This window comes from Pleurodeles waltl, chromosome 3_1 (assembly GCF_031143425.1).
Source record: "Pleurodeles waltl isolate 20211129_DDA chromosome 3_1, aPleWal1.hap1.20221129, whole genome shotgun sequence".
Taxonomy (NCBI): Eukaryota; Metazoa; Chordata; class Amphibia; order Caudata; family Salamandridae; genus Pleurodeles; species Pleurodeles waltl.
In genome coordinates this window covers 229,131,027-229,143,361 of record NC_090440.1, presented here as the reverse complement: position 1 = coordinate 229,143,361, position 12,335 = coordinate 229,131,027, and the positions used below count along the sequence as shown (strand labels likewise).

Here is a 12,335-nt window from a genome sequence, read left to right as displayed (position 1 = left end):
TCTTGATTTCCTTTCTACGAGTGGAGTCAAAGATATTGTTAAAATTGACAATGAGCAAAAACAGTGGTGTTTCCTAAGAGATAAGAGAACAAATTGGCAGTACAGTGAACCTGTATGTGTCTTATTAATATTTACTCAATAATTGGGAGAATAAGATAGCTAAGCTGTCTTCCACCCTTCCAGGGCTTGAAAGTGTTACTGCGGTGGCAACTGCGAAACTCTTCAATGTGGATGTCGACTCACATTTATTGTAGACAAATAATTTGAGCAGATGTTGCTAGGCTGCACCAGTCTGGACATAACTTGTTCATAAACCCAGCTACGTAGCAAGAAATAATTTGTGTATGGTTGGCAGCGCGAAGCCTGTGATTGTATTCAAACGTGCAAATGTTTCCTAATGCGTTAAGATGATCTCTAGGAAGATCTAGTTGTTTTTGAGTTAATTAATGAGAGAGGAGAGAGTCCAAGACATCCTGTAGTATAAACCCTGATGATGTTGTACCTGTGAAAGTGGCAGCAGATTCCATGGGTCAGTTTGCAATCTCCATTGGTGGAATCAGATGATTGAGGTTAATGATAGTGTTGAGTTTAAAAACTATATTAGCCTCACCGCAAGGGGTACTCTATTGATCAGTGATAATGGACTTGTATATAGAGACTGAGGTCTCCATTTTTTTGATTATGGGTAAAATAAATCTTGAACGGGGTTGGGGCTGAGGAGGTGTTTGGGGGGTATTAGTCGGAACAGAGTTAGACTAATCAAAAGATTGTCATTCGTTATCAGAAAGACTGGATAATATAGGATTAAGATTCTGAGTTGAAATTGCGGCATAGGGATGGCGAACATGCGAACGGTGCACAATCCTGTGTTTGCTCTGTAGGTGTCTATAAAAAAAAATACCCTAATGGGAAAAGCCTTATAGAATCCCGTGGGATAACCAGACTTTCACTTCTAAAACTGAACACCACACAGTCACCCGCCAAGTTCTCAAGTTCTTGTTTGAGAACCAACCCATTTGACGCTACGAATCATCAAGACGTTATGGGCCTCAAATAAGGGAAAATTTGTTATTCAGAGGCTGATGACCCAAGAGCCCACAGCCAGTGAAACCATATTCATAGGGTAGGGGTTTCTATCATCACATATACCTCCCCTCCAACCACAATGTGGAGATTGATGGCTGCTTAAATGCATCTCATCTGGAGGAATATCAGTATGTGATTTATATGGCAACAGAAGTCATAATTGGTAACAGAAGTAATTTCACATCGGAGGGCAGAGAGCAGGAACAAAGCAAGAGCTTACGGACCATACAGAGTGAAGGCTGCTTTTATGTGCTGTGGGTAGGCACCAGCCTGGAAACTCATAGGAAAGAGGTGATGAGGAAAGGAGTTTAATTCAGATTTACTGTGGACCATATTATGAAGGTGATTTTAAGCTATTCTTACTTTCTGAACCAACAGCACTAACCATCCACTAGTGAAAAGTGAGGCCTCGTTTAATTGGGGAAAAAAACATGAAATGTTGTTGTTAGCCATGATGTTGCCTTAATCTTTTTTTTGCCTTGCTTCCCTCAATCGGTATACCATGCTAGGAAACATTACAAAACACTTAAGAATATTTGGACCATGAGTTGCTTAACGGTGCTCATTTACAAACCCACTAAATTAGAAAGCAGTCAGTCAGAAAAGCACTATAAACAAGGCAAAGGGAATGTGCAGAACAGACAGCAGAAGTATTGACATAGGCCTGGGGGAGAGTGAAATAAGAAAAGTTGTGAAACGTGCTTCTACAGTACATATTTTGTATTTAAGCAGCAAGCACCATTGCATGTGTGTTTATCACGGTCTGAAGCAGGCACTACCTCATAGTGATAATGTGTGAACTTTTTGATTTTCTGTCTAATAAGTTAGCTCCGCTTGCATCACTAGCAAATGTTTTACTGAGTACAAAGCTATCCCAGCTAGCTCCCTGACAGTGTGGCATTCTGAGTTGCAGTTAGAATGGTTATCCAGCCAACAGTTCTAGACAAATGGTACATCCCAGAACTTGCCTGAAAAATGTATCATTGTTTTACAGTTGCTGTACATAATTGAGTTGCGTCATGGCCAATCTACCTTTAACTTAAACCAAAAGGGAGTTCTGTACCCATTCTATTACATGTGCAACAGAAAAAGGTGATGGATGGAGTGTTTGAAATAATCTTGGCCACTAGCAGTTGCTCGGGCCTCGCCCTAATCCATCATTTTTCACCAATCATGCCACCTCAGTTTCGTCCCAGCTTTATGCAGATCAGTGCTGACCCTGCTCCTCATTGAATCAGTACAGCCTGCAGCCCGAACTGCCAAGTCAGGTCCACACTGAATAGGAATACAAACAACCTACGACCAGTTTTGCCCTGATAAAGGCTAGTAGCCAGGTTTTTTTTTTTTTTTTTTTTTGGGGGGGGGGGGGGGGGGGTTCTGTCTTCAAGGCAGTCAGAGGGAATCCCCACACTGCTAGCCAGATCAAGAAGTGTCTCTGAACCAGTATTTTCTGGTCTTGAAGTGTTGAATAGGTGTTTAGTCAGTGAATTGGCTTAGTGTGGTCGCATGGTGAGAATGTTGGCAGACAAAGAAAATGTGGTGAGTATACCAGGAAAACCAAGAGACGGAGGCATTGGTTTAGATGGCAGTATTGACCATATGCAGGGTAAGAAGTCAGTGGGCAATAAGGCAACATAGTCACATTTGTCAAGCCATAGAAAGCCCTCACATTTCAGATTTTGAAATATGTTGAAAGGTGCTAAAGGGGCACAGAATATATAATTTCTGTAGTACTACCTAGAAGTAGCATAGTCATTTACTGCCGGTCATGATGAGGAAAACCTAAAAAAGGATGGAATCCAATGAAAAAGAGAGCAGACACCGAAGTCCATAAATACTCCCTAAGTCCTGAATGCCAGCTGGATGTACAATAGGTTTCCAAAATGCAAGTGAGTTTGTCATGAGGCATCCAACAAAAGGTAATTGCTCAAGTCAAAAAGATTTCAGCTATGGGGGAATTTAACTTTGTCAGTAGTCGTTCAGCAAGGTACTGAAGTTAGAACAAAAGAGAGATTTACCCAATAACTAACTATTCTTAGTATGTCACCTTATGTTCATGTAAAGATGTATTTTAGAATAGAAACTAGTTGATTTGAGCTCCATGTCAGTGTATTTAGATTTGAATGTTAATAGATGTGTTTGAGATAATCCAGTTCCAGGGTCTTCTGGCAAGATATGCTTAGTGTTGCATGACATTTTGAAAGTGCCTGTCAGTAGGCGTCTTGGCATGCCGGCACCATCCATCATCATGCCGGCATCCCCATGATCCAATCTGGAGTTTAAGGGTAATCAGGTTAGGAGTGGGGTTGTCTCTTGCAATCCACAGCTGTTAATGCAGGTTGATGCAGGTTGGCTTCCTGGCAAGGGTCTCTGACATACCATTGCAGGGTACCCTGCCACCTAAGACACCTGCGGAAAAGTATTTGAAGCACCCTACTTGTTAAATATTAGTATATACAGAATATTTGACGCAACTGCTTGCACTGCCAGTGACAATTGCTCACTGGCCTTATTTGGAGTAACAAACATTGCATGTCTTCATTGCAAATGTGGTTGGCTGCAGTGCAAAAAGATACTTTGCCACAGACAAATGAAAACATTTAGAGAGAACATAGCTGCCGGACATTGGCAAAGCCAAGAGGTTTGCCTTTAGTATGCTATACATTGAAATACTGATGCATGCCTGTGATGCTTTATCTAGACACATTTATCATTGCTATCTTTGCAGACAGAAGAGGTGGTAAAATGAAGAAAAGCAGGTGCTCACTTTAGGCAGTGCCACTGGAATTATGCAGCAGGAGAGAGCCAAATTATACTGCAGTGTTGAGTAAATTATGCGGCAAGAAAAAGCAAATTATGAAGCGTAATACAATGTAATAGTATTACTTCATTATTTTGTCCTTCTTTTTTTTTCTTTTTAACACTTGTTAATCACTGTCTGGCATTGGTAGCACCAATGGATCGTTTCACTGACTGCTACCTTACCAGTTCGGTCACTCTAAAACGTCTGTGAGAGCTGTTCTAGAGTGAGACAGATCTTAGTTTTTTTTCCTCGAAGTTCCTTCTATCATAATGTGACTGCTGATAGGCAATTAATTCATGTTATTTGTTAAAGATGTGCAACTTTGGTTTAATAGTATTTTTTAAATTATTATTTAATATTTGGCTATTTTCGTAAATGCAGTGGACATACAATTTACACAGTTATACAGTTATTTTTTATCACTTTTTGTCCCTGTACGTTAACTTACATACCGGACCCTTAAATGATCTATTGTGGTCTCCTAGCTCCACTACTTTATACGTATTATGTTTGTTCATACAAAGCCTGATTCCAAATTTCTAATAGTCTGTAGTGAGAAATGTTACGTTAGCAACACATTCCGTTAATGTACCCAAATTTCTTTCCTATCTTTCCTATATGTTTTCTGTCAAATGATCTATTCAGGTCTCCTAGTACCTTGGCTTTCCACTCACTGCTTTTGATGTCCCTTCCTCTTGCGCTCTCCCCATCACCACTTCTGCCTTCTTTTTACTGTTGTTGAATATCAATCCTGTGTGTCCTATATGTCTAGTGCTCACCCCTTCCAAATAATCTGTCCCATCAAGTTGTCTAGGAATGCTACAAAAAACTAAAAACGGGATACCTGGGATTACTCGGAAAACGGTGATGGCAGGCCACTATTACCATTCGACAAGAGGATGTCGGAAAACTGAAAACATCTTCTTGAACAATACCTTATGCTTGATAAAATCTTGCTTACCAATCACCATTAACTCCAAAGTGTATTATATATGGTAGCTCCCACTCAACCCTTCCAAGTTTATCGGACCTAGGTCAATTTGCCTCAAAAAATGTTGCAGCCTAATCTCCGAGTTTGCTATTGCTTCAGCCCCCAACAATAAACATAGTTCTTTCCTCACTGGACTGCTTGCTTCACGACTACAGATCTTCATCCATATATTACAGCTTTAATCTGGACTTTAAATGTTTATCTTCCTTCCTTCTAAGTCACTGTACATTGATGATACGTGATTTTATAGTTTAATTTCTCCTCTGGAGGACAGCTTCCATCTCCACTTTCCTTTAATCCTCAGTGATATTGAGGCCTGGCTGTCTAAACACTCTTAAGTTGTGTCCTCTGAAAACTGAGGATCTGCTGATTGACAATTCAGATTAATTACAAGTTATATTACCTTAATATTCTTGGTTGTATGTCTCCAGTCTGTAAATGCACATATCCCCTGAACTTTACACGGGACAAAAAAATAAACTACATTTACAGTCACATATCAGCACACAAGCAAAAACGGCAAGCACAGGGATAATTTTCTATGTTTGTGTCCGTTTTCAAAACTGTAGTTCAGTCCTTGGTTTTTTGAAGATTGGTGCCTCTGAAAGCCAAGTTAAATTCTGCTGTAAGGCTGGTAACTGGGTTAGAAAACACTGATCACATCTTAGTTTTTGCCTCACAAATGCAAGGTGATGTACCTATCTTGTCACTGCGGAGAATCTGTTTTGCTTTTAATTTATGAAATGCAAGATGATGTGGATAACGAGACTTGTCATACTTTAGAATGAGTTTTTAAAATCCAATTGATGCTGCACTTCTCTCGATTTACTCTTTTCCGTCTGCTTTTTGCAGGTACTTCGATGGCAACTTGGAGAAGCTCTTTTCAGAGTGTCATGTCATCAATCCCAGCAAAAAGTCTCGGACACGTCCGATGAATACTCGGTCATCTGCACTGGACATGCCCTGTCAGATCTGTTATCTGAATTACCCCAACTCAGTGAGTACCCCGCGACACAAGGCAGGTGGATATGGAGTTTCTCTATACAGCGCTGTAGTGCACATTTACTGTAATGGTTAAAGTGACACAGCCCAGGTCATATATTCAGTATGTGTTGCACCCCAATTATTTCACGTCATACCGTTTTTTTTTTGTTGTTTTTTTTTGTGTGTTTGTGAGTTTAGTGGTTTGATCCCAGAAAGAGGTTTACACTTGTCAGACTCTAACATGATGTGGTTGTAAGGAACACGCTGTACCTTTTACTATGTACCCTAGACAATATACAGATGTTAAAATAGAGCATAATTCTGTGTACGGTTTTGTTATAAACTTAACACCATTGTACCACATTTGAAGTTGGGGCTCCTTATTTTAAAATTATAAGATTCAGAGGACAAGTAGTTAAATGTGACCCATTGAAAACCATGATAAAATTAAGCTTCTCAAAGCACATGTTCTGCCTGAAGCAAGCTTCTAGAGTCCTGTCATACACATGTGAAACTGCAAACATCACATTCTTGTCATGAAAAGTAATTAGTATTATTATACAGATTAATATTTCAATAGAATGGAACATTTTGGATTTTTCCAGGTGTCAAAATTGGTTTGAGTTTGATACATAACAGAACAAAGCTGGGAAGGGATTCCACTGCGTCACACCAGTCATTATCAGGCTTTCACATTCAAGCCTACCACGATAGCCGCTTTAGGACCCAATGTGCATTGTGAAGTTCCTCTTTCTTAGTGCTTTCACTAATATGAAACAAGTACACACATGGTAGTCAGTGTAGTGTTTTGCCACAATTGCAGAGCACTCCTATTTTCAACTGAGAATTTAAGAATAACCAATCAGGGTCTCTTCATAGCCTAGACATATGATCGTACTTCAAGCCAAGTACTATTTTAATAGCTTTGCTTTGAACAGCATGAAACATCTTGATAGACAGTATGAGACTGTATGAAATGTATGAGATGATTGTATGAAACTAATTGGCAATGATAATCTTGAGCTAGTGCTAGCTTGTCTTTGATTCCTAACAAATGGCGCTTTTTGAAATATTGTGTAAGTAGAGATGAGCCACTTTAACAACTAACAGAATGTATAGTTCAATAATTTAATTTGTTTCTGTTATCAAATTATGCACAGCCGAGCTCCAGATATTGAGGTTTTTCGTCATAAGTATATATGCTCTGAAATGGGGTGCAGTACTGCTCAGCTCTCATCAGTGAGCAAGTGAGACAGCCTATTCGTGGGACCCTCTTTCCTGCATGGAGGTTGACGTCAACATGGGCTTACCTTTGGGTTCTGAGTTTTACTAATCATTAATCCTCTGAATTATGGTAATTTACCTCTGTTGTTCCAGGGTCACAATACTGTTGTAATCCAAATGAATGATCAAGTATCTGATTTTTCTCTCTGGCTAGTGAGGATGAAGCTTCGCCAGGAGGTAAAGGTGCTTACAAATTCAGAATGCAGTGAAGCACCGCAGACACCAGTGATTAGCGCAGTTCAAGACTGATATAGTCCAATTTGCTGGTTCCATCCACTTAGTATCTACAAGACTACTTTTTGACTAGTGTTTTCATGTCGCTTCGGGCTAGGGTATTCCTTCAGATCTTGTTGTCACCCAGCCCTTCCTTTTCCTTTCCTTTAACTCAACGTTGAATAAGAGAGACTTTCAGTGACAAAATCAAATATCTCTGCACACCTGAGGCTAAGACTATTCAGTACCTCTCCTGGCTTTTCTATAAGTGGGATTGCATACAACTGCTTTGTAGGGTGGGTGAATTGGACCTTTGATGTCACCATTGAACAGGTTCAGTTGTAGAGTTTGGTGCGCTTAAAACCTTCAGTTACTAGCTCTGATTGACAAAGAATGGCATTAAAAACATTTTTAATGGAAGACTGAACATTTTCATACTGACCATATAGCATCATTGCAAGGAATATAATGCTCAGTTGTTTTGGGACTATGTAAATTCATTTGAGCAGCCCCTTTAAATAGTACGGAGTAGGACATATTACAGATTAATATACAGCACTGTTGTGTCTATAATAATACAGTAGGTACCCCAATAAATAAAGAAAACTAGTAAGATCTTTCATAAAGTAATACATTTTTTTAATTTGATTAGTAGGGTTAGACCAGATTGGGCCACAGCCCGAACGGCATCCATATGATGTGTTTTAAACAAGACCAGATAATTAAATAGGCTGGTTGCTTAGCTAAAATAGTGGCTCCTGTCCCCTGGGATTCAGCCTTTGCTTTAAAAAAGGAGACTAATGAAAAACAACCAGCTGTTAAAAGCTCTCCTGGATGTTGATGAAAAAGTATATGTATATTTGTTGTTGGTTAAATTCTTGGGTATTAGCTTGTATTAATATCACATCACCCTAAACTAACTTCCATCCCAAATGTGAGGCACAGTTTGACTGACATCACTTTTGATCCAAAACCAGGTATTTGAAAGTAAGTCATCGTGCATGACTGCCTTATAGGTTTCCATGTGGCATTTGTTTGGTGTGAACTGAGGGAAGTTGATTTAAGTTGGCAACATATTGGGGACTGGAGGGTGGAGGGTGAATCCAGAGATACTGAACCAAGTTAAATCAGTAGAGGACTAAAACAGGGGGCCATATTGTACACCTGTACCTTACTATATGTACACTGATTTGGGTTGTGCTCTAGAGGTTGTGGGATGGTCTCCACCAAGACAGTCGTCCCCATATTCTGTTATTTCAGTATGCAGACAACACATTTATAGTTGACCTAAGTATTGTTGATTGTACGAAGGTAGATCTCCAAAGATTTCTGAATTCTCAAGAGAACCACCCAGTGGGGAATGATCTTAGTATAATTCTTAACATGGTCTTATTTGATTGTAGATGCTATGAAGCCATAAAATGCATTTGGATGTGTTGAGGGGCAAAGAATCACTCGAAGTTTGCCCTGGTGAAACTGGATAACTAGTCCAAACACGTCCTATCTACAAAGTGATACGAGCCATATCTTTGCACACCTGATTTGTGCAGCAGGTGCACATCTTGAATTTATGGTAGTTAATTTGTTCCAATGTTCTGTTCATAAAGTAATATTTGGCTTCTCTAATTCTAAAAGACTCCCCTAAGACATGCTGGAACATAGTCTATAGAGGCAGAGCTTAGCATTAAAGGCTTAACTTTTTAAAACTTGCTTTAAAACTTTGCATTCTCAATCAAGAACCATTAATGGTTTAATTTTAAGTTTTGGACTGAGCATTCTGAAGAACCCCTGGGTAAAGAACAGTCATTTGAGAAATATTGAGGGTGTTAATGAGAAGTCCGTTTCCTGGTTTTCTGCAAACCAAATTTGTTTCTATCCCTTTAGTGCATATCAGGTCTTTGAGGTGGGGAGGAATGGGCAAAGTACTAGATAAGGAATGTTTTTTTATTTTTTACTTTAAACTTCACTCTGTCCAGCATATTTAGGTCCACATTTTATACACCCTAGGAGGCCCTGGGTTAATGCCTTGACTAACTTGACTTGTGTTAGCTGGCGTTTGTGCAAGGGTGATTTCACATGTTGCTGGAAGGGCAAAAATGTGAGGCGAGGCACTTCTTAGTACATTTTTTAAAGGAATCACTGAGCTGTATGAAGAGTAGCTCTTAATGGCATCAGTTTTTTTCCTATTAATCTAATTATTGATTTTAGAACATTCATAAAGTAGAAAAGCCATGCATTCCTATTATTGTGTAGTTGTATATAAAGAGTTGTAGTTAGAAGTTAGTGCCATTCTGTGACTAACATTTAAGTCTGTTGAAAGATCAGGATGTGCCCTCAGTGTTTGATTTTATTTTTAAAAGTTTGATTTTGAATAAAAGAAATGTAATTTACTGCCACCATTGCCCCCTAAGGTGTACCTGCTTCTGGATCCTCTTTGGTTTATTTAGGAGTATTATGTGCTACATCTAATCTCCTTAACATCAGGGCAAAGCAAGAGATGGGAGCTTTATCTGACCTAGATAAAATGAGAGCGTGACCAATCAGGTCGAGTAGACATTCATAGATGATATGCTTGACCATAGCCCCTGAGAATTCAGAAAGCTCTGATGAAGAAGGTGAGCCTGAATAGTTATAGTAGTCTTCTGAAACGCATCTAGCTTTGTTTGAGACTTGGGGACAGCCAAAGAACGTTCCACAGTCTCGGGCCTCTTGCTTCCAGTGATCATCCTGGGTGTCAATCTGCTTGGTTTTTCCTGAAAGATATTAGCAGCAAATGAGTGAGGGTTTTCTTGGATATTGTATTCTGTTTTGCAGGTACTTTGGTTTATTATATATATTTTTTTAACTATTAGGTTTTATGGAGAGTGCAAAGAACCTTGCATTTGATCCTGACTGATAGGCAGCCTTTGGAGTGCTTTAAATTCAGGCTTGGTATGGTCCGGCTTTAGTGTGTTGAGGCTCATTCTAGTTGCTTGGTTTCATAGTCTGCTAATGAGTATTCTAGGAAGCCAATGTAGACAATAAGAATAATCTGGGCGGGACAAGACAACAGCTCTGCCTTGTTTATCAGGAAATTGAATATTTTGAAGTGAGAGCTGGTCCCTTTGTTCCCTTTGACTGGCAAATAGAATACTAGTTCTCAGAGTATCTGAAAATTCAGATTTTTCAAAGAAGATCACATCAATAGTCCAAGTATACCATAGGTTTTCTTGTTTATTGGTCGTATCCAAATGCATCAAAATTTGACTCAAACCCATATAATTTATGTTCTCCTTAACTTCATACAGATCACGTAGCCAGCACATGTTTTGTTGTAATGGCAGTAAGCCGATGACATGTCCAGTTGTACCAACAGGACATTGAAACAATTGGACATGAAATACCCTATAGCACATTATGCAAAGGAATGTACATCACAAGGGATGCACCTGAATTTAAAATTTCATGGTATTGATGTCATTTATGGTGATGCAAGAGGGGCTAATCAAGAATTACGTCTTAGACAATGTGAAGCCTGTTAGATCATGCACACACTTTTGAACGGGGTCTTAATTGTGATCACAACTGCAATATCTTTTGGGTACATGACCAGTACCTGGTTATTTGTAACACCATCTTTGTATATGAATGAGGTGTGTAATAACTGTCTGGATCCTGTTTTACTATTTAACTTACTTGTGGTCAACTGCACTTATTGATTGAGAAATAAATGATAGTACTAATTCTATTCTACTCACATTTGCAACTTTCTATCAGGGTGTCTTCACTTACCTTCTGTCTCTTGCGAATGGGGTCACAGGGACATGGGACGCTGTGCTTTCACAGGGGGCTATCATTGTTGTCTGTGTTTTAACATATGTGCGTATTAACTGTGTGTTTTCAGGTTTTCAACATACGCTAACCACTGACTTGTTTACTAGGAGTAGTCTCTCACTCCTGGGCTGTTGTGGGGAAATATAGGTGTACTGGACCGTTCAGTATCGTTTACGGGTCCTTATTTATGCACTTAGTTATGGACGTGTGTACCTCAAATGTTGATTGGAGTATTAATGTGGATTCGCATTGAAATGAGTTTGGGGTCATGCGTTAGTAAATTATGACTGACTAGCGGTTGGTGTTTATTGGAGTGAGTGAATTTGGTAATACTAAGATGGCTGCCTCTATTACACACATTCATTTCTGGCCGTACTCTTGTCCGCTTGTTATTACTAATGACTGGCGGGTCTGTGTGTGCCGGTACTGTGACGCACTAACTGGGAGGATATCAATAGTGATTTAAAGATGGTGCGTGCTATACTTACACTCTGCCTGATTATCCGAAAGGAGGAGTACTCTCTGCTCTTCACCGCAGCATAAGGCATTGACCGTATAAAGTGGAAATGCTTTTACTACCTTGACAGTGTTTTAGGATTAATGACATACAGAGAGGGGCTGCCCATGTGGCAACATAACTTTGACAAGTACGGATCAAAATGGTGCTGATTTCCTTTTTCACTACTTTTTATCGTACTTTCGGGCTTCACTTTACTGGAAGATTGGGACACAAGGTTCTAATGAGCCAAGTGGGATTCATTTTGAAGTTGGAACGTTATGACTTTGGTCTGAACACTACGTAGTTGTCTTTGCTAATTGGTCACTATTATAAGCAACGTGTTTTTTTTTTGTTTTTTTTTCTTTTTCTTTTAAATGGGCGTATGTCTTCCCCTCCCTTCTCCCCCACACACACACAGAAACCGCATACGGTCTATCGTTTGTAACCTGAACTACTGAGGTTTTGGTAACAATATTAAGGTGTTTTTCTCGTTATTGACAGTCTCTATTGGTGAATCATATAGTGTCATGCACGGGGCATAGGTACTCTGATTGTTGGTGACAAAAAACATTTTCTTTCAGTTTTTAACTCACTTTCTTAATATTTCTCACAACATGGTGTTGTCATTACTCTTGGGTTTCTTGGAGATGTGGTTTATTCTC

The 12,335-nt window shown here is 39.3% G+C and overlaps 1 protein-coding gene across 4 annotated transcripts in view; it reads left to right on the top strand.

Annotated features, from left to right (window-relative positions):
* ARIH1 (ariadne RBR E3 ubiquitin protein ligase 1) overlaps window positions 1-12,335 on the top strand; it is a 475,775-nt gene that overhangs the window by 40,879 nt on the left and 422,561 nt on the right. For 2 of the 4 annotated variants that reach the window (XM_069222254.1, XM_069222253.1), the window contains exon 3: window positions 5,733-5,877. In XM_069222254.1, coding sequence (XP_069078355.1) covers window positions 5,733-5,877 — 145 coding nt within the window. Of the gene's footprint in view, window positions 1-5,732; window positions 5,899-12,335 lie in introns of all 4 variants that reach the window. The other 2 variants (XM_069222252.1, XM_069222251.1) reach the window with 1 other exon arrangement.